The 20,702-nt window shown below is 38.4% G+C and overlaps 1 protein-coding gene across 1 annotated transcript in view; it reads left to right on the top strand.

Moving 5' to 3' along the window:
- SLC22A15 (solute carrier family 22 member 15) overlaps window positions 1-20,702 on the top strand; it is a 60,994-nt gene that overhangs the window by 29,568 nt on the left and 10,724 nt on the right. The window contains exons 2-11 of the mRNA XM_080392737.1: window positions 4,682-4,894; window positions 8,028-8,160; window positions 9,170-9,334; window positions 10,326-10,455; window positions 12,257-12,472; window positions 13,786-13,926; window positions 14,687-14,772; window positions 16,864-16,984; window positions 17,938-18,010; window positions 18,989-19,177. Coding sequence (XP_080248863.1) covers window positions 4,682-4,894; window positions 8,028-8,160; window positions 9,170-9,334; window positions 10,326-10,455; window positions 12,257-12,472; window positions 13,786-13,926; window positions 14,687-14,772; window positions 16,864-16,984; window positions 17,938-18,010; window positions 18,989-19,177 — 1,467 coding nt within the window. The remainder of the gene's footprint in view (window positions 1-4,681; window positions 4,895-8,027; window positions 8,161-9,169; window positions 9,335-10,325; window positions 10,456-12,256; window positions 12,473-13,785; window positions 13,927-14,686; window positions 14,773-16,863; window positions 16,985-17,937; window positions 18,011-18,988; window positions 19,178-20,702) is intronic.

The raw sequence follows: 20,702 nt of genomic DNA, 5'->3' as shown, positions 1-20,702 counted from the left end.
TCACCAATGCTGTAATGGGTTTTGTCATTGTTAGGTAGGCACAAGTACAGGTCCAAGACGTGTGCAGCGTTCCCATGGCTCTGACAGGCAAAGGTGTGTGCACAGGAGTTAGCTGCCACTTGGTCTGTCTTTGCAGAAAAGTTGTACAATGAAGCTATTTGCTCTTGAGACTCAAATATTTGCCTGTGCTGATGGGGAGTGACGTGTCCCTTGTCTGTGCGTGCGCTGTTTGGTGGCAGCAGTTGCCTGACTGATCAGCACGTGCTGGCCGGCCAGTCTGAGCAGAAGGAGCACCAAACCCCTAGTGCTGCCATTGCCCATCCAAATGATACTGAGCATGAAACAGAATTGAGGCGTGTGTGTGTTTGGATGTTTCAAACAGAGAAGAAGGGGAAGCTAAGGGGACACTTTCCACAGACCTGTGGGAAATGAGGCTCTGAGTGTTGTGGTTTGCTGTACAGTGTTAGATTTCGCTGTAGATGTTAAAGAATTTCTGGAATAAAGTTAGGTGTGGTTTTGGACAGACTTTGGACTTTTTTCTGTGGATTCTTGAGGTCTACATTTTAAGGTTGAAAAACCGAAACTGGGTAGATTTTCTCAGTTTCTCTACAGAAATCCTGAGTTCTTTCAAAATGTGTGTTGATCCTCTCATTGACACAGGTAATAATCCAACAGTGGTTACATTCTTCATAGGGAATGTTTCCTGCCAGAGTGGGGCTGGGGTTGTCAAGTGTCTGAGAGATTACATCATGTGCTGCGCACTGTGATTCTTGCTTTGTAACTAAAACAGCCTTTCCTTCTGTCTTACATTCATTGTACAACCAAGAGGGGAAAGGTACTTTGGTAGAAGAGTGTGTTCTCAGCAGCCGATAATTTTGCAGCAGGAAGACGTTTTAGGGCTTTTCGGGGGGGGGGGGGGGGGGGGCGGGGGCGGGGCACGGGACATCATGTGAATTTCAAGACAGATCACTCTTTTGAAATAACTCAGAACAGATGAGAACATCAGACTTTTAAAAAATCAGGTGACCCTCCAGCTTTTCAGCTGCTTGTCATGGGTTCAGGAGAAATAAGTCTAATACTAAAATGTAACCGTCTCTTCATCACGGGCTTCCACCAGAGCAAGGTCATTTGTTGTTCTTCCTTAATTTCTGTCTTTCCTCAAGGTACAGTTTTTTTCATGTTTCTGTATTTGAAAGGTCAGAAGTTAGTGGCTTACTCATTATTTTGGTCAGCAGTGAATGCTTCAGCTGATACTTGTCTGGAACGACCAGGCTGGTTGTGAATTGCTGATGAGCTGATTAAAAAGGTTGAAGAAACTTCACAGAATTTAAGTCTTGCTTTTGTTTTTCATTTTTGCTTCATAATAGATAAATTATGAAGTCTAAAAGTTTCATAAATTATTTTTGTGGGTGTGTTCATTATACACAAATGAAACTATTGAAGTTCTTCCTTGTCCCTTACTAGTCTTACAAGAGATTTTACATTTTTCATGGAAATAATTTATTATCAAAATGAGCACCAAGAAAGCTGGTCACGGCATTCCAGGCATTTCTGTTAATGTTAATTTCAAAATGTTATTTTGAAGTTAGTTTCAAAACCTGTTAATGAAATAGCTATAAATGGCTAACTAAAATCCCTTCTGCGTAGCAGAGAAAGTGAAAGTTTACAGGTTATTAAGGTGTTGCCTTTTACCAAATCTCCTTACAGCATAGACTTTTAATCTAGACAGACTATAAAATTTTAACATACAAAGAATATAAACAAACGGGTGAAACTTGAACCAAACTAACGCAACTCAGCATTTCATCATCGGTGACTATGAGCTGGTGCCTCCTCCCCCGTGCTTGGTACTCATCTTGATTAACACAGATCAGTGCAGGGAATTCAATAGGGAACTGTTAACATCCACACAGAGCCAATTAAAATGTTTTATGAATAGAAGGTATACATTAAATGACGTAAATTTGACTTGACTTGGGTTACAGAACAAATGAAAAATGAAGGGCTTTGTTTGCCACAGTGCCTATATTGTAGCCATTTTGCATCTTATAAAGTCAGTGTATATATTTATATTTGATTTAATAGTGCTTTATATTGATTTATATTTAATATATTTTAATATTTTAAATTTTATAAATATAAATATTTTATATTTAATAGTGTTTATTTGTTTATAATGATTACTAGTCTACACAACTATGTTGCTAAGTGCAAGCATTTAGAATTCTTAAGGGGGGAGTCTGCAGATTCATTTAACACAAATTCCTGCCTCTTACTGGAATGATATAACTGTATTTTTAATTTCTTTAACTTTAGAGTTTGTTTCATCATTTTTTAAGACTGCTTCTAGAAAATGTTTCTGATCTTCAGAATTGTAAATGAATTTTTGGGGTGTTTTGTGGGGTTTCTTTTTGGTTTTGCAATGAAATGAAGAGGGCTTACCTGTTACCCAAAGTACAGTGCAGATGAGCTCTAGGAAATACAGTCTTGTGTCAGCAATGACTCCAGTGAACATGAAAATAGAACAATAGTATTTGGTAACATCAAAATGTGTCTCCATTTTCATGTATTTTTCTTATTCAACAGATCAATTGGAAGTGTTTCTATCTTTGTTACATCCTTGCTTGCTGCAGCTACTAGGATGCTTAAGACTGAATATTATTTTTTTTATTGAAAAAATATCCATAGTGTTTCATTGTACCTGCAATCACTTATTTTTTTACTTAGTTTTCTGTAGCTGGGGTGGGTTTCACCTAGAGGAAAAATCAAGAGGGTTATGCTTTCTTTCTCTAAACCAAATGCCTTGAGGATTTCATTTCCTGAACTACTTCAAAAATATGTTTTGTTATTTCACAAGACAAAAGCAAGGATGTTATCACTTAGTCCTAACACGGAATTGTCTGAGTGAGTCAAGGTACAGGGATGCACCACAGATTGTGACCTATAATTCTCATTTCTCGGCAATTTCAAATTATTGTTGAGAGTACTGTATCCACACATCCCTAGCAATGTGGCCACTCAGGTTTTTAACACCTGTTTCCCTATATAGTGTAAGTCATTGCCTTCTTTCCCAGATGAAGTCTTTTACTTTTCATTGTTGTCTGTCTGGAAGTTGTTCTGTAGCTTAAATAATAACATAGTCAACAGACTGTGGTTTTTCTTCTAAATGGCTTTTGATATTCAACAATTTTATATTAAAAAATGGGAAGAGGATGATTTTTTAAAAAAATACTTATTTACCTCCTGCCGCTATGGCAGCAGTATATCATGTAGAATGCAAAAAGGAGCTGGTGAAAAGAAAATGCTTTCTGTTAATAACTTGGGGTCTCTGTGTTAATTTAGTAGTAAATCTCATTTAAATCTGGGTGTAACTGACTGCTCAGCTGTTGTACAGAACGAAATAGGGTTACCTGGTGTTGCGTGCATCCAAATTCAGAGGTCTTCAGACTTCTTTTTTTTTTTTTTTTTTTTTTTCTTTTTGTGCCTATCTGTGGTCTTCTGAGTTTTGAGAATTACTTGTGTAGCTGCCTTCTGAGAGAACACAGCTCCTGCAGGTACATTCTTCAAGAGCAGAGGGAGGGGATGCTGAGAGCAGAGCAAGGACTGTATTCAGGATGTGACTGAAGTGGGGTTTCAGGAATGGAGTGACACATGCCTCGTGTCCACAGCATGGCCAAGGGGTTGTTATTCATGGAGGAAGTAGTAGGTGGGAGGAGCAACAGGATCTCTTTTGTTCAGGAGCTACTGTGCTGCGTTACTGTCCCTTAGTGAGGGCTTGAGACAAAAAACAGTTTTATTTGGAGAGCAGGGGATCTTTGTGTTGTTGCCAGCAACTTGTGTTGTTTCTCAGAAGACTTTCTCATATGTCTTCTGTTCCAGAATTCATGGCACTTCTATGTTCAAACAGGTCTAAGAACCCTGGGCTTTAGGATGGAGTTGTAATGTAGCCTGTTAAAGCAGTGGCCTGTGAATGTTCTGAGCAAGCAGCAGTGACCCAGCTCTAGACCACACTTGAAATGTCTGTGTTTTCAGCAGTTTTATTTATTCTTTCCTAAACAAAGCCAGCTGTTAATCACTGTATTTAAATCTCTTGTATAAATGTGTAGAGTTGTAAGAAGATGCTTATGTACATTCACGTGTGCTTCTATCTTTTTTTTTTTTTTAAGAGTAAAACAGGTTCATGGAAGATTAAAAATAGAAAAGAATTAATTGTGGTAAAACTAGGATAGATTAAATATGAAACAGTGAAGAGGAGATCTATTCCAAATATCCAATTAGAGGAATGAACAACACAGATGAAGTGAGAGGATATAATAAATATATTTGTGTTAAAGAATAGTTTTATTGTGTCATTAGCAGTACTACCAACTGTTCATGCATCCAGGAGGTGCACTTGCTATGTGTGGGAGCTGGGGGGGCTCTGGCTGAGGGAGGGGTGTCAGGAGGGAAACTTCTCTCAAATAATCAACAGATTAAAAAGTGCAAGAACCACTGTGTTGAAGTTGTGGTTTAGTGTGTGATATTTGGTAGATGGGGGCTACATGTGCCGTCTTATAGTGGTAGAAGGCAAATATTAAAAAGGAATATTTTTTAATACCGACTTGATCCAGCTGCAGAGGAAACATTGCTTGGATTATGTTTAGCATCCTTTACTTTTATATTTTTTTTTCTTTTGTGCCAGCTCTATGCGGCCACTGAAGCCATCCTCATCGCATTGGTGGGCGCAACTCCTCCTTACCACTGGGATCTCCAAGAGCTCTCAGCAAATCAGAGCCATAGCAACCAGTCAGTGAGCGAGCAGAGAGCTTTTGGGGAATGGCTTCTGAACGCCAATGGCAGTGAGGTGCATAAGCACGTACACTTCAGCAGCAGCTTCACATCAATAGTCTCTGAGGTAAGTCGGAAATGTGTTTTGCTGCCTTGTGTCTGAGTAGTAAATCTTACCGAGTCGGTTGCAGGTTGCTGGTTGTACTGCTGCTTTCTTCCATACTAATGCATGTTTTGATTAACAAATGAAACAGGTGCTACCTCCAAGTAGAGAACAGGTAATCTGCTCATATCTTTACTGGCAACAAAAACTAGCTTTATTTTGCTGTGCAGACCCTGACCAAAGTTCTGCTCTAAAACTTCCCACCTTTTCCATGTGGAAGTTATGTATTGGATCCTGTAGCCTGGTTCCACAATTGAGCCGGAATCGTGCTGTCCATTGTACTAATGTGCTCAAAATCCTTTATGGACCCTGAGCTCGCTCTGGCCACCTCTTGAGATTCCCTTGCTAAGGTCAAATGCATATAGTGCATCCATCATGCAGCTAGCCAGCAGTGGAGGAACTGGAGGGAAAGTAGCTTCTGCAGTCTTTGTAACTCCAGGTAGGGGGAAGACATGGGCTCTAGGGAGTCAGGTGGACAAAGCAACTCCCCCATCCCATCCCAAACCAAGCTTTAGCTTTATTGGTGTGGTCTCTGTGTTTTCTAAGTGTCTTCTTTCATGGGTCTAGCCACAATCCCTACAGAAATTATTCCAGCCTCTGCACTGATGTGTGCAACACCTGCCCTTCCTGGGGCCTTCAGTATTTGTTAATGTCAAATTGTTCCGTGAGAGAGCCCTGTCTGAGTGCATCTGCTAAAAGACCTGAATTTAGAGCTGTACAGTTGAGTCAAGTGTAGTACCACCTGATAATTCATGGCTATTGTCCAGAGGTATTAATGCTATCTGAATTACTCCTCCAAAGCACTTTGTTAGTTATGAGCATATTAATGTAAGCTGCCAGTTTTGGAATAGTACCAAACAGTTGTGTACAACAGGCATTTCCTCTTATTCTGGTAATAAAGAGGATACAAGTACTTATGCCACTATTTAAATTAAAATTGTAATGGACAGTGGGGTTTTGTAAGTGTTATTGAAAGCTCAGTAAGGTTTTCAGACTTTCTCTGGACTTTTTTGCTTTTCAGTTTATCCAAGAGTCTTTCATTCTCTTAAACTTGACAAGTCAGACATTTGTGGACCTTAGCAGTGTTTTAGGACATTAATTTTATGAAGATTCTTATGCATTTTACTTGCATAAATAAATTGAGATAAAGAACCGAGTTTACTTGAAAAATACAAAATGAAAAAACCCACAAAACTTAACAAAAACCAACAAACCTCAAACAAAAAAAAACCAAACAAAAAAAAAAACCCAGGCAACTTGTAGATTCTGCTTTGTAGTTCTTTTAACATATTTCTCAGTAAAGGCCCATGTGTATAAAATCTTGTTAGCTCTCTTGTTTCCCACTGTTAAAGTATAATTTTTTTCAACATTTCTTAGCTGAGTGTGTGGTATATTTGGAAGTTGAATTGCATGCTAAATAGAAAGATTTTAGTGTGATTTGGGGGGTATGTCATCACTATCTAATTTCTTTATTGATGGGTAAAGAAGCTTTTTCTATACTTGAGGAGGATGTTTTTAATGCTTATCTTGTAGCATCACTTACTACTACCATGACCATTGCAAATTTGCACTGAAAAATACTCTGATGTAAATACATGTACCATACATGTACATACATGTAACATGCTTTATACAAGGGAAAAGCCTTGAGTCCTTTAAAGGGCTTCTTAGCTGTTGAGATTAATTTGCAGAACAAATTTTGCTTCACAACCAAATTATCCCTTAATCCCTGAATGATTCAGAAAGCATCTAATGTCACTGAGTTTCAGTATTGGCAGCTTTTTAAATTTTTATACCAAAAGTCAGGGTATGATTCTTGTAGCTCTTATAAAACAAACTGACCATGTTATTTCAAGATAAAATTAATCTCATGTGCTATTATTATACAAATGGATTTTTCTGTGAATTGTTTTTAAAATCTAGAGAAGCTTCAAAAACTGATTTGTGGTCATGTGGTTAGTTTTAGAATTGAATTTTGTCAGTCTTGATGTTTTATGGGCACATTACCTACCATATCCGTAAACACCTCGCCGTTAAAGTGACAATTCAAAATGAAGCATATACTGAGAATAAGCAAGTTGTTTTCTTGGAGCTTCTGAATGATTTTGTTTTGTTAGCTCCCCTAATCTTGGTGAGGTTTAATTGCATGGCTCTGTTCTCGTGGTGAGGTAGTTTATAACTGAGCTTTGAAATAATATAAGCTTTGCTAGAAAGGATATCTAATGGGATTTTGGTAGAGGAAGAGAAGATTATGAGGAGAAGATTAGAGTGTTATTGCTGGGATAATGACATAATCACCAGCTTACCAGCACAGGAAGAAAAGTTGGGTGTCACTAATAGGAAACATTATCTCAAGATGCAAGAGGAGTAGAAAAAGAAAAGAACAGATGTGGAGTTTTTAGAATACAAAAGGAAATAACTTTTGAGCAGTGAGGGCATGGCTTATTTTCATTCTGCTTTTTTTTGGTGGGGAAAAAATCTCCTGTCAGGTTCAAATTGAGACATTAAGTCTGTTAGAATGAAAACATATGAAGGTCACTTTTGTATTTGGAATTAAAAGAACTGGAAATGACAGGAAGTACACTGTAAAAAAGATGAGTATTTGCAATACCAGAAAACCTGTCTAACCAAAGTGTTTCTCAGTGACAAGACAGTTCTTGGAGGAGCATATGCAGGATTCTCTTTGGACGTAAACCACAATTTTTATTTTTGCATAGTATGCCTACACACTGTGGGTGACATGTATCAAGAGATAGTACTGAGTCTTTTTAAGCTAACAGATTTATGTGAAAGAAGGCAATAAAAGAGAGAGTGGGAGAAGACTGCAAAAACTACAATACTCTATGAGGGATCTGTCCCTGGTTTCAGAATCAATGACTGCATGTGATTTGGGGGAACGATGCAATTGGTTACTACCACCTGGTGAGTCTGGGAGACAGCAGTTGTGTTTCGGTGACCTGATGCTTAGGAGATATATGTAAAGTTTGATCACTCTTAAAACATGTGTCATGCCCCTCCAACTATTGGCTCTTGGTGAACTGCTGAACTTCTTGTACTCTGGTTAATTCACCTTTATTTGTTTTTCCCCTCCATCCAGTGGTTTTTAATTGGCAACACATCATACAAAGTCAGTGCTGCCAGTTCTTTCTACTTCAGTGGTGTGTTTATTGGAGCCATCTCCTTTGGGCAGCTCTCTGATCGCTTCGGGAGGAAGAAAGTCTATCTTACAGGTAACATCTAACGAAATGAATGAAGTAGTGGTGTTGTGCCTCTGAAGATCAATGGCAAGAGCTCGGTTTCTGCTGAGAGCTTGATACATAGCAGTGATGTGCTTTGAGTTTTATTTTTCTGTTTTGCCCTTCCAGTATTCTTCAGGAATATAAGTAGTGACAAGAAATTAATACTTGACTTTTCAATCACCATCTGAATATCTGGGAGATGTTCTGGATTTAGGAATTGTACTGTAAGGGTTTTACACTCATTCATGTCATGCTCATGGGATCTCCACAGGTTGCAATTAATATTTCTATAATTTGTTAGCAGTGTTCTTATATAACCTGCTAGGAATTTGTTGCGCTTTTTATCTCCTGTCTGCATGATTTAATTTTTATATATTTGTGATCCTCATAGTGTTTTAAAGCTCGTAAGCTTTTTTTACTGTCTCCGGATCAAACAACACTTGGAACTTCATTTTTTGTATGTGTATTTATAAATTTGTATGTCAATGGATAAGCATGTAGAATTAAAAAACTTGATTATTTTTTGTTTTTAAAAGGAACAATCTCATTCAAAGCAGATAAAGGTGGGCCTGCTACGCAGTGCAAACTCCCCATGTACTGTCCCCTGGTAACATTTCTCTAGCTTGTATAGGGCACTTTCCAAGAATGAGGGGAGGTATTTGGTCAGGTATTTAATCTGTGGCTCCTGTACAGGGATGAATATTAAGCCATCTTAACTGGAGCCAGACAGTAGTTCTGAGTATGTGAAAACATTGTCTGCTGGGAACTGAATTTGAAGGTTTAGTACTGCATATTACGTATCAGAAACCACTCCTTTTGTGTGTCCCCTTTCATGGTACTGACTTCAGGTACTTAAACTTCTGCCCAAACCTGCATTGTAGTTGTTAACTGTGATTACTTAGGATGGATCCTAGTGAACGTGAAGTAAAGATACTGATAAAATGCTTCTGCTTTTCTTTAGGTACTCCTCTGAAATGAAACCTTTTGTCTTGTTTTCCAGGTTTTGCTCTTGACATCTTGTTTGCCATTGCAAATGGATTCTCACCCTCATATGAATTCTTCGCCATCTCTCGCTTCTTGGTAGGGATGATGAATGGTGGGATGTCACTGGTGGCCTTTGTTCTGCTGAATGAGTGTGTGGGTACTGCATACTGGGCGTTAGCAGGTAAAATTTGAGTGCTAGTGTTTTTATTGTCAGAATTTATAAATTTCAGTCTCATGCATCACTTGAGACACCCCAAAGCTAACACCATAGCAGTTGCAAATTTTACTCTGCTTCAAGATCTTTATGTAATATGAACCTTAGACAAGCACAGTAGATGACTTAGGGCCATTCAGATCTCTGCATCACTCAAGCTGACAAAGGTCTAGTCAAAACATCCCCTGTGAATATTACACAGTTAAATATTCGTCCAAGGTTCATGATAGCTGAGCTCTATCCATCAGAATTTTGCACTCTGCTAAACAGAGCTTAGTATTTGTACTAAATATAAATCCTTTCATTTCTGGCAGTTCTCAAAAAAAATTAATAGATTTAAGTGTCTTATCTTCCCATTATATAAAAACCTTTTTTATATGTTAAAAAAACCAAAAATTGCCCCATGTAGTAATCAACTTTAGAATTTACAACAAAAGATACAGACACCTTAACTGTCTCGGTTGCCAGTGTTGAAGCTGTCCTTCAGGTATGATGTGTATAAATTGTACTGTTACAGCTCTGAGACCTGGCTTGCCCACCTGTGACAAGTGCCAAAGTGCTATGCTGAGACTGTTTTAAAACAGAGTATCTTAGAAATTGTGAGAGCTACAAATGAATATTATGTATTCCTAAAAATACCAGTTTTCCAATGCTTTGGGTTTTTTATATTTATTTTTATACATGGAAAGCTGAAACATACTTTTGGAATTACAAGACTTAACTGTTCATGGGGGCTTTTGTTGAGCAGGATGTAGAAAAGTGCATTTTGGTCTTGTGTTGATCTTTGCAATTAGATGTAATACTGCTGCCCTGCATGGGAAAAGGGCAGAATATTCTTTGGTCAGATGTGTTGCTGGGTGAATGTTTCTTAATGAAGTGTTCTGTCTGTTCCCATGTGTTGAGAGTTAGTAATGTTCCTTCAAGGCGTGATAATGTTTTGTTTTTAATTGTGTGTTAGGATCTATTGGTGGCTTGTTCTTTGCTGTGGGAATTGCCCAGTATGCTTTATTAGGGTACTTCATTCGTTCCTGGAGGACTCTGGCTGTTGTGGTTAACCTGGAAGGAACAATCGTCTTTCTTCTCTCTCTGTAAGTTATTTTTTCAAACCGAGTTTCATCAAGAAAGGTGTCAATAAATACATTTTAAAAAAACATACACCACCACCACCCCCAAAAAAACCCAAAAAAACAACCCAAAAAAACAACCCAACACACACACACACACACACACACAAAACACCCAAGAAAAAAACCTAGGGAACAAACCAAACAGCTAAGTCAAAGTGCCTTTTGAGGATGGAACGAAATGGTGTAACTAAGGTATTTCTTTCAACCCCATGCAGACACCTCATGTTCTGTGCTTTCTTTAAATAGCAGTGCTGCAGTATTGGAAAATGTAAGTGTACATTGTAGTGTATATGCATTAGTACTGTAGATAGGAACACAGCAGAGTGTTGTAGAAGCATATCCTTGTCTTTAACCGGTGTATGCAGATGATCTAAACTCTTGTCTGGTGTGCTAGAAGACACTATATATACGTGTGAAAAGGTACAGAAATGTTTTTTGCAGTTAAGTGATAACATGATGTTTCTCTTATACTTGTGCTTACACAGAAGGAACAGCTTCAAAATTACTTGCACATACAGTCTTAAAGGTGACATGCAAAATGGGCAGCTTCCTTTTATTTTTCAAGTATGATTAGGAAAGAATAGGAAAAGGCTTGTTTAGATCAATACAGTAGGGCTTTTGTGTTTGTAGGCTTTTGCACTGAAAGCTATATGATGCAGCATGCTCTTCTTATATACTTCCTGACAGCAGAATCCCAGTAACTGAAAGAAGATAAATTTGCTGTTTAGATTTAGGGCTTTTTTCCTTCCAACATCTATTTAACTTCAGTAACCAACTTTCTGAATAAAGGTCTTTGCTAAAGAGTCAACACACCCTTTCAAAGGAAGCATCAGAACTCAGGGAAAGGTCTTAGAGGCTGTTCATGGGTGAAAGGCAGAGATGACACTTCCAATATTTCAAAACTTAGTGATGTTTGGGGGTTTTGGGGAAAAAAATTGTAACTTTCATATTGGTATGTACAGTTTCTAGAAGTGCTTTATGCTTAGAACTTCAGAGCTGTGCTCAGAGGCCTGTCTTACTGTAAGAAAGGATATTTTCTTATTCCAAATTTCACACTGCCTGCCTCCCTCCCACATTACTTAAAAATTACTCTGTGCAGAAAATGCTACCAGATTTTTTTTTTATCATGAGGAAGAAAACATGTTCCTTTCTAAGCTGTTTTCTTTTATAAAAGCACAGATTCACTTTCCTTTATGTTTTAAAAAAAAATGTCATTTCTTATCAGAGGCAAAAATCTTAAAAAGCTTCTGGCAAAAGACTAAATTTTATATTAGTTCTGGGAATCTGAAAATAATAGAACATTTGTTTTGAAGGCTCTGTCGGAGTTACAAACCTATAATGTGAACAGTGCACGTGGGGAGCAAGAGTATGACTTTGCACAGCCTCTGCCTTCCTGTCTACAGGAGAGGACTTGAGAAAAATTTGGAAAATGAGAAATGGTGTTACAAAAACATCCTGTTACTTGTAGTCATGTGGTGTCTCCTTAATTCTGAATTCTCTGAAGACAGGGTCCTAATGGTATACTGTAACTTGTAGTTTTGTGTATCTATGTAATATTCAATGTAATGCTTAGTATTTAAATTACATACAATGTTCCCTTTCAACATGTTTTGTCTCTGTTTCAATAAGTGAATTTTATACCTGAAGGGTTGTTTGAAAAACTCTTTGTTATACCAAAATGTATTTCAGCCTTATTTATGTGGACAAGTCCAGCCTCATAGACAAGAAGTGCCCTAAAGCTGTCTGTGTTTGTGTGTTTCAGATTCATTCCAGAGTCCCCCCGCTGGCTCTATTCACAAGGCCGGCTGAATGAAGCAGAAGATGCCCTCTACCTCATTGCGAAGAGGAACCGCAAGCAAAAGTGCACTTTTTCATTAAAACTCCCAGCAGAGAGGAGCTCCAGAGAGGCTGGCAGCTTCTTGGATCTCTTCCGATATAAGATTCTCTTGGGACGCACCTTGATCATGATGTTTACCTGGTACTTGAAATACTTTGTAGGCTTTGTGCTGCTGTTGTCTTTTTAAGTCTTTGAGGGAAGATGTTGCTGAGAATTGGCCCATCCTGCAGATTGTGGTTGGTCTCAGCCTGTGGTGTTAGGGACACTGTACCTAAAAAGGATCCTTGTATTATAGCATTTCCTTAGTGCATTTGTAACATGAAGCCATTTTTACAGTCTAGTTCTTAGGTGTTTTCTGTGCGCTTCTGTCATGCTTTCTCAATCTCAGAATAGTTCAGAACTACCCCTTCTTTTCTGACCCTCAAAGGCTGCTGAGGTCAGTCATGCAGTCCTCCTCTTTGGCCCAGTGCTTTGTCAGTACTTTAAGTCACATGAGTTATTCATTGTTTTGTGTGTAAGGAGCCCATTAACAGGTGGGTGGCCTACCTTGTCTGAGTGTGTTTATTTTCTTAAGAGAAAGTGCTGCCAGTGGTAGTAAGGAGCAGGAACCCATGATGCTTGTCACTAGCAGAAATTTAACTCCAAAAGTGTCTTGTCTTGTTTTCCATAGCTCTGCTACCCCTGAGGTTATTTGGTGCTACTTGGAAGTAAACCTTGTGTATGACATGGTATGGAGGTCCTCTGGCATTACTATTCATTCAGTTGCTTTTATAATGCATGTATTTGGGGAAGAGGTATTGATTAAGAAGAAAAAAAAAAAAGGTATTTTGTCAGCAGACAACACAGAGCTGTTTTCCTGTTCTTTTCCAGATGCTTACTGCAAAATAGTTGATTATTCTTTTTTTGTTCCTTAAATAAGAATTGCTGATTTCCTGCAGAATGAATTGGTGGCCTGTTCCATTCTTCTCTGTAAGGATAACAGTCAGTCAGGGTTACAAAAGAAAAGTAAAAAAATCAGAATTGGAAAATTAATAAAACTGGACCAGGATTTAGAAATTAGAAGGTGGAAGTGTCATCTGAACTGTTTGAGAAAGGGTTTACACACAGTTGGAAAAATATGGATAAAAGTGAAATCTGATAAAAACAAAAAGGACCAAGATATCATTTGTCAAGTCAGATACTATAATCATGTTCTTATTTTAACTTTATTCTGGTTTATGCACATTCTTCTCAAGTGTAGTCTGAAGTTTAACTGAGTAGTAAGTCAGGAATTGGCTCTATGCAGAGACAAAATGGTTTCTTTACCTAGAAAACATCATATGCTTGTAGAGAAACATTTTAGACCTATCTTCTGAAACACTAAATGTAGTTTTTAGTGTATTGTGCCAGACCAGTGCTTTGATTTGGCAGGCAAAGCAGCAGCTCTGATTTTATTCTTTCTCTGTCTTTTGCAGGTTTGTGTGCAGCTTGGTTTACTATGGTCTTACCCTTAATGTGGGCGACTTAGGTGGAAGTATTTATGCCAATTTAGCCCTTTCAGGGTTGATAGAAATCCCAGCATACCCAATCTGTATTTATTTGATTAACCAGAAATGGTAAGTATGAAATTTATTAACCCATTCAGGGGGTTGTTATAATTTTTCTTAAAGATAATTTCTTGTATATTGCATCTCCTAGCTTATATCGGCTTCCTGCTTCAATTTGAAATTGCTATTGCTATATCTTTATTTCAAATAAAAATTTAACTTGTTCTCAGTAGCTGCCTTGTTAATGAGACATCTAAATTTGGCTCAGAGATGAGGCTGGTCCCCAGGTCAGTTGAACCGAGCGGTGCTGACTCCGTGCTAACACAAGATGGCATTCTCCCCACCTCTCTCTCCTGATCCCCATTCTCACTGCTATGTCAGAGCTGTTGCAACTAAACGCAACAGAAGCTGTGTGGTTTCATGGAATAGTTGCTGTGTGCGCTAGTATGTGAGCAGAGCTCTTGATTCAGATATTTAGCCATTTCCTGAGCCATGATACTCTGGACAATGTCTTTCACTTTTTGTAGAATTCACCTCTCAATCTCTTCTCTACGTATCTCCTGAGGAGCTTTACAAATGTGCACACACAGTGGGAAGCAAATCAAAAATCCTAGAAACTGTCAGCCACTGCATAAAGACTTCTTGGTGCTCATTTTATTAAGAGTGCAGTAGAAGCTTGTTTAAAAACAGTGTGAGAGGAAGTATTTGTGGGAGATGGCATTCAGAATTTCCAACCACAGATAAAGAGACAACGTGAATTTAGAGGACTCGTTGCTCTGCAAGCTACAGATCTAATGCAGAATAAAGCTTTGTTATCCTTGCACATCAGGTTTGGTCGGAAGCGAACATTGAGTACGTTTCTGTTCCTGGGAGGATTGGCTTGTCTTATTGTCATGTTTCTTCCTAAAAAGAAAGGTAAATATTTCCTTTTGTCTCTGAAGTATGTGATAAGAATTGGTAAACACAGCATCCTATGGCCTAAGAATTTGTTGGTTGCCAGTAGATTAGGCTCATAGCCCATATGAGTCTCAATTTTTGAAGCCAGAGAAGCCACAACTCACTAAAAGGATAAGCAGCAACCTTTCTCAGACCTTAAGGAAAGGTGGAAAGGTAGAAAGGTTTAGATTTGAACTTTTGTCTTTGGATTCTGCCCTTTATATCTGATCACATCAATCACTCCTCTCTAGTGCTTCTGACTTACTCCAAGAAACATCATTCTTTGGGATTATCTTCATTAGCCAAATGATATGTCAGTGTAAGTAGTACCTGTGCAACTTATATGTGTCTCTCCAAGCGAAATACCAATGTCAAAAGATCCTAAGATTTGATTCTTGTGGCAAGTTTCCATCTTTTCCTCACTGCTGTGTAATGTTCGAGACTGGTGTGATTGTAGTGTTAGTAATGTGGCTGCATTATAGTTCAGAGGGCATTCTGAAGATCTTCTCAAGCAAGGGGTCTTTAAAAGAAGTGAAATAAAATGTCTTTTCTGTAAAGACACACTAATGCTCATTTCTTCATTTTTGGAAATTTTTCAAAATGATAGAAGCAGAATTGCACAGTGAGCAATTCTTCCTTTAAATATTAGGTACATGAATTCATCTCAGCTTGTAAGATTTGTGCATGTATAACACCTGTCATAAGGAGGGAAAATGTTTCAAATATTTGAAGCATGATTCAAAAAGATTAAACATTTATGATGAGTGAGTGTGTAAGTTACTCTAGATGGCAATTAATCTAATGGGTAAAACTTTCTTTAAAGGGGTGCAACTCAGTTTTCCAGAAGTATTCCAAATCCTAGAGCCTGGATGCTCAGGTTTTCTGGTTAAGCTGGTACCAGTCACCAAGCAGTTTCTGCATATCAAAGTGTAACATGTGAAAATGAGAGCTTTTCAGAGGATAGGACTGCAGGACCCCAGGAAATCAGCTGCATGCTGAACCACCAAAGTCAGCCAGGAGCAAAGTGGCTTAGGAAGCAGAATGGCTGACTGGCCAGGAGCCACCTGTCTCTGCCTGTGATTTGCCCAAAGCAGTAAAGGCTTATGCTGTGGCCTTCCTTGGTAGGCAATTAATGCATGTTCTGACGTGCCTGGTGAAGAAGCACTGGCTGTTCTGACAAAACTGAGCTGGATGGAAAACTTGGTATGATTCTTTACAGCATCTTCCTGTCTTTTGTGTTTCTTTCAAAGTAATAACATTAGAAACGTGCTATCTTGCATACTAGGAATTGACACTGAATAGGGCTCTTTTTACTAAACAAACTTGCTCACTTTTTCAAAAGACATCAGTTATTCTTTTCCTCAACTTAGCAATGGGACTACTTTAGTATTTTATTAGTGGTAGACTCATAAAATATTGAGGTTTAGTTTCAGCCTTTACTGTGTTTATAGGTTTTTTTTATCTTACATATCTAGAATTTGATGTTGTGGTAGAATGCAGGATTTTAGTGTTTTAAAGATGTCATTTATTGTAATGCTGAGGAAAAGGAAAGGAAAACTCAGTTTCTCTTTTTTTTCTAGCCTTGAGCAATAATTCCATTCTGTAGTCTCTGGGACTGTTCAGTCATTCAACTCAGTCTATTTCTGTTGGATTATATTGAATAGAATGGAAACAATTTTGGGCTAGTAGCAAGTCTGCCATGAATTTAAAATCCATTTTTTTCAGTTATTTTTTTCAAGTGTGTTACGTGGGGAATAATTTTCCTCTTTGTACAAATTCGATTGCACAGATAAAGGTAATAAATCTGTAGACAGAATATAAAATATGTTGTGTGATTTCTGCCCTTGCTGCCTAAAAGAAAGCTCCTTGAATTCTCTGCAGTTTTGAGAGTTCTCCTGAAGGTACAGATCACCCCTGACAAATACTGTCCTTTAAAGGAAAAATGCTTGGCTGTCATAGCAGGTTCTTCAGAGGATTCCTTTTCAGTCCATACTGTTGTGTGATTGAAATTATTATGGAGGTGTATTTGAGTGCTCGAAAGCCTTACAAGAGTCACGTTTTCTCTGTCAGATACTGGAGTGTTTGCTGTGGTGAATAGTCGCTCTCTGTCTTTGCTGGGGAAACTGACAATCAGTGCTGCATTTAACATTGTCTACATCTACACATCAGAACTTTATCCCACAGTGATCAGGTAACACAAATCTAAGGTCTTCATTTTTCTAGTTCTCTTACTTGTTCACCTTTTACTTCTCTGTTACTTCTTTCTATTAACTATACCTTTTCATATGAGATTTTTTAGTTATATATAATGATCAGCTGTAGCCTTATATGCTAAATTTCTTCCCTTATCCTCTTCTCACTACTTCCCTCAAATATGCAGTGTTCTCTTCAGACTAACTGTATTCTTTGTGTAACAGTAAATAGTAGTTTGGCTGCTTGGTATGCTCACAGCCCTCTCCACTTATATAACAATAGTATTTCTGGTATCTCTTTATTGAGTGATATCTGTAACTTTTTCAATGCTTTATAAATGAGACAACTCTATTAAATGTTCATACTTGCTTAACCAGCAACACTGAAGATGGCTGGTCAGTAAGCTTTGGAAAAAATAACTTGATGCTTCATGTGCCATAGGTAAGCAGCAGTAAGGTTTCACTCATTAGAGGCAGAAGTACCCTGTGCTTGTGCTGACAGGGTAGACAAAAGCCTCGATTACATGGGTGCAATTTTTAATAGATATTTTAACCAGGTATTATTGTTGATGATCAGCCACCTGTGAAATTATACCGTGGTGTTTTTCACAGGAGGGCAAATCTACTGATAAATAGGATTTGGATAAAGGAATTTAGCTAAAGTTTTAGGCAGAGACAAGATGCATTAACTGAAATTGTACTTTCACTGCCTCTCTATGTGCATATGTGTTAGAATTCTGAACGTGGAGGGGATTTTTGCTTCTCTTTAAGCCCAAAGCATATGTTTTAATTCCTGTCTTGGGGTGCTTTCAGTTATGTTTGACTTTTCTTCAATAGTTAATGTGGTCAGGGTCATGATGGAGGGTTTTTTCCTTGCTCAGTGGCACTTTTCAAAAGTTGTAATTTCTCCTGTGCAGATGTCACTGATCAATGGTTTTTGTTTTCTTCTTAGGAATGTTGGAATGGGTGCCTGCTCCATGTTTTCCCGTGTTGGTGGAATCATTGCTCCTTTCGTCCCTTCATTGGTTTGTCTGAACTTCTCACTGTTATGTATATTTTTGTTTTGTGTCTCTGATATATCAGAGGCTTACAGAAGTGGGAATGTTTTGTATAACATATGTATACAAATTAAGGTATACCTCAGACTGGGAACCAACTGGTTGAGTAGCAGCCTTGCTGGAAGAGACCTGAGTATGAAAATGGATGACAAGTTAAATGGGAGCTAGCAGCATCCTCTCATCACAAACAGGCAAAGTTCACACTGAGCTACATCAGACCCAGTCTGGGTATGTGGCCCACAGATTACATTCCCACCCAGTTCTAGAGGGATGTTAAAAAATCTGGGGAGGGCCCAGTGGAAGGTAACCAAGAGGTCATGGGCCTAGAGCACATGGCTCCAGATGAAAACTTGAGGGAATGTTGCTACTTTGATTCTCCCAGCAGTGTTCAGCAGGGGTCTATGACCACAAGTTTTGGCTTGGGGGTTAGATAGGAAATTTGGAAAATAGTCTTGAGAGGCTTAATGAGCCCTGGAACAGGCTACTTTGGGGGGGAAGTCTCCATCCTTGGGAGTTTTTTCAATACTTGGTTACACAAAGCTCTGATTGACCTGGTCTAGTGTTGGCTGTAGTCACGCTCAGAGTCAGTGGGTGACCTCAAGAGATCTCTTCCAACTAGCACATTTGCAATTCTGTGATATCTGTTCCCTACTACAAAGTGATGTTGCATTTGTTAAAAAGTCCATGTTATGGACAAGAATTGAGTATACATTCAGTAGGCATTTCTTTTAAAGTCCATCTAAAAACCTGTGTGGATCTAATAGTATTGATCAGATACAACTGACAATATTAGTTAAAAAAAACCCTAGTAGGACTGGTAACTTTTATGCTAAATAAGAACACAAATACTTCCCAGATGGAATGGTTGTAAAGGTGAAGTGCTTTAACATGCAGTATGAACTAGAGGGAACCAATCTCAACCTAACTTTCTGTTCTATTTTCCAGAAATCTGTACAGTGGTCTCTGCCTTACATCGTGTTTGGAGCGACTGGTCTTTTGTCTGGGCTCTTGAGTTTGTTGTTGCCAGAGACCTTAAACAGTCCTTTGCTAGAAACTATTTCAGACCTGCAAGTGTGCTCGTACTGGAGGCTGGGTGACGAAGCCATGTCATTACAAGCCCTAGATGGCTCACAGGTATGTTCATTTTTTTTTCCTAGTACTTTTCTGTTGTGTTTATTTCAACTGTCAGCTTGAATATGCCACTCTAGATAGATTTGGATAGCGATTCTTGGCCTGTGGAGGACAGGCCCCAAGGAGGTACAGAAGATAGTTAGTGACCTTACCCATTGCATCTGAAATGTCTGGAAATGCAGGCTGAAACATAGCTGGGTTAGTTCATCCCTTTAAGGCCAAAGCTTACAATTTCTTCCTTTGGCATAAAGGACTTGGTGGTGTCTGTGCTTGTCTAGTCTAATCTAAGACGGATTGCTGCAGCATGCTCTGTGCAAAGCTGGCCATTGAAGTCTGAGAAGCCTTAGATGTTAAAGAACACAGAAGCCTGTTCGTGAGGGGCTGTTCTGAAAGGTAGCACGCTGTACTTCTGCTCTGGCTGTTCTGCAGTGTTGATGGTTAGATCTATCCTAGAGAGACTTTAAATGGGCTCAAGCTAGGCTGACCTCTGAGATCTGTCCCGCTGTTGATTCTGGGAAATGAGGTTCAATGAAAATGTTGGAACTACAGAATTCCTAGGCATAAGCATAAATAAATGTTTTCTATTGAGATTTGCTTGAACGTTGTTTTTTCATGCTTCCTTTTGTCCAACTCCTCTTGAGCTGTGTACATCTTGCAGTCACGCGGAGGTTTTTTCACATGGCTGCTTCTCTGTGAATTGAGTGGGGTTAGAGAGAAGTAGCTAGAGAGCTGGAAGTAGGTGTTTTGAATTTGGGTAAGGTTTTAATGTTTAAATCCTAGTCCCAAAATTTTAAGTGTCAATGGACTAACAAAAGTTGAATAAGTGATGAGTTGCCCTTCAAGTAGAAGGTTAGTTGTCCCATTACGCAGAGATAAGATGGGATCTTTATACCATCTTTTACTTTCATTTGATTAATTTTTGGTCAAGCAGTCTGAGATTCACAACTTTGTGTATTCATAAACTTATTTTCACACAAATCAGGAGGCAGAGTAACATTTGTTTCTAGGATGAGAACAGTTGTTTCCTTTCAAAGGCTTCAACATGTTGCCTTGTTTACCAATTTTAGCTGTAGTGATTTTTGACAGGACAGCACAGTTCGCTGACAAAAACACCCTTGAAGAAAGCTTGACAGAGGCAGTTCTGTAATAATTAATTTTATGCTGTAGCTACTTTACATGCACGTTTTATAAACATTTTTACCCATACTGGGTAATATGTTATGGCACCACATTCTTGAAGACAACACAAATCCATCGTATACACTTATATCAAGTTTACACCAGCTGTTATTTTGGTAATTATGTCATTATTACATCTTAACTCTGCAGATGGCTTACTAACAAAAACCAGTTCTAGCAAATAGTGCAGGTGTTACAGCTTAGAAGAGAGAAAGTCGCATTTTTATTTTCCTTTCTAACAAAGTAAGGTCAGTATTGCCCTTTGAGGTGACAAGTGTTTGTCAGTATTTGCACAACTTGATTCACTTATGTCAAGCAGCCTTCTCAGGTTTAAATCTTCCCTGCTTGC

Source organism: Falco punctatus (assembly GCF_963210335.1).
Source record: "Falco punctatus genome assembly, chromosome: 6".
Classification (NCBI taxonomy): Eukaryota; Metazoa; Chordata; class Aves; order Falconiformes; family Falconidae; genus Falco; species Falco punctatus.
This window is presented reverse-complemented; position numbering and strand designations above follow the sequence as displayed.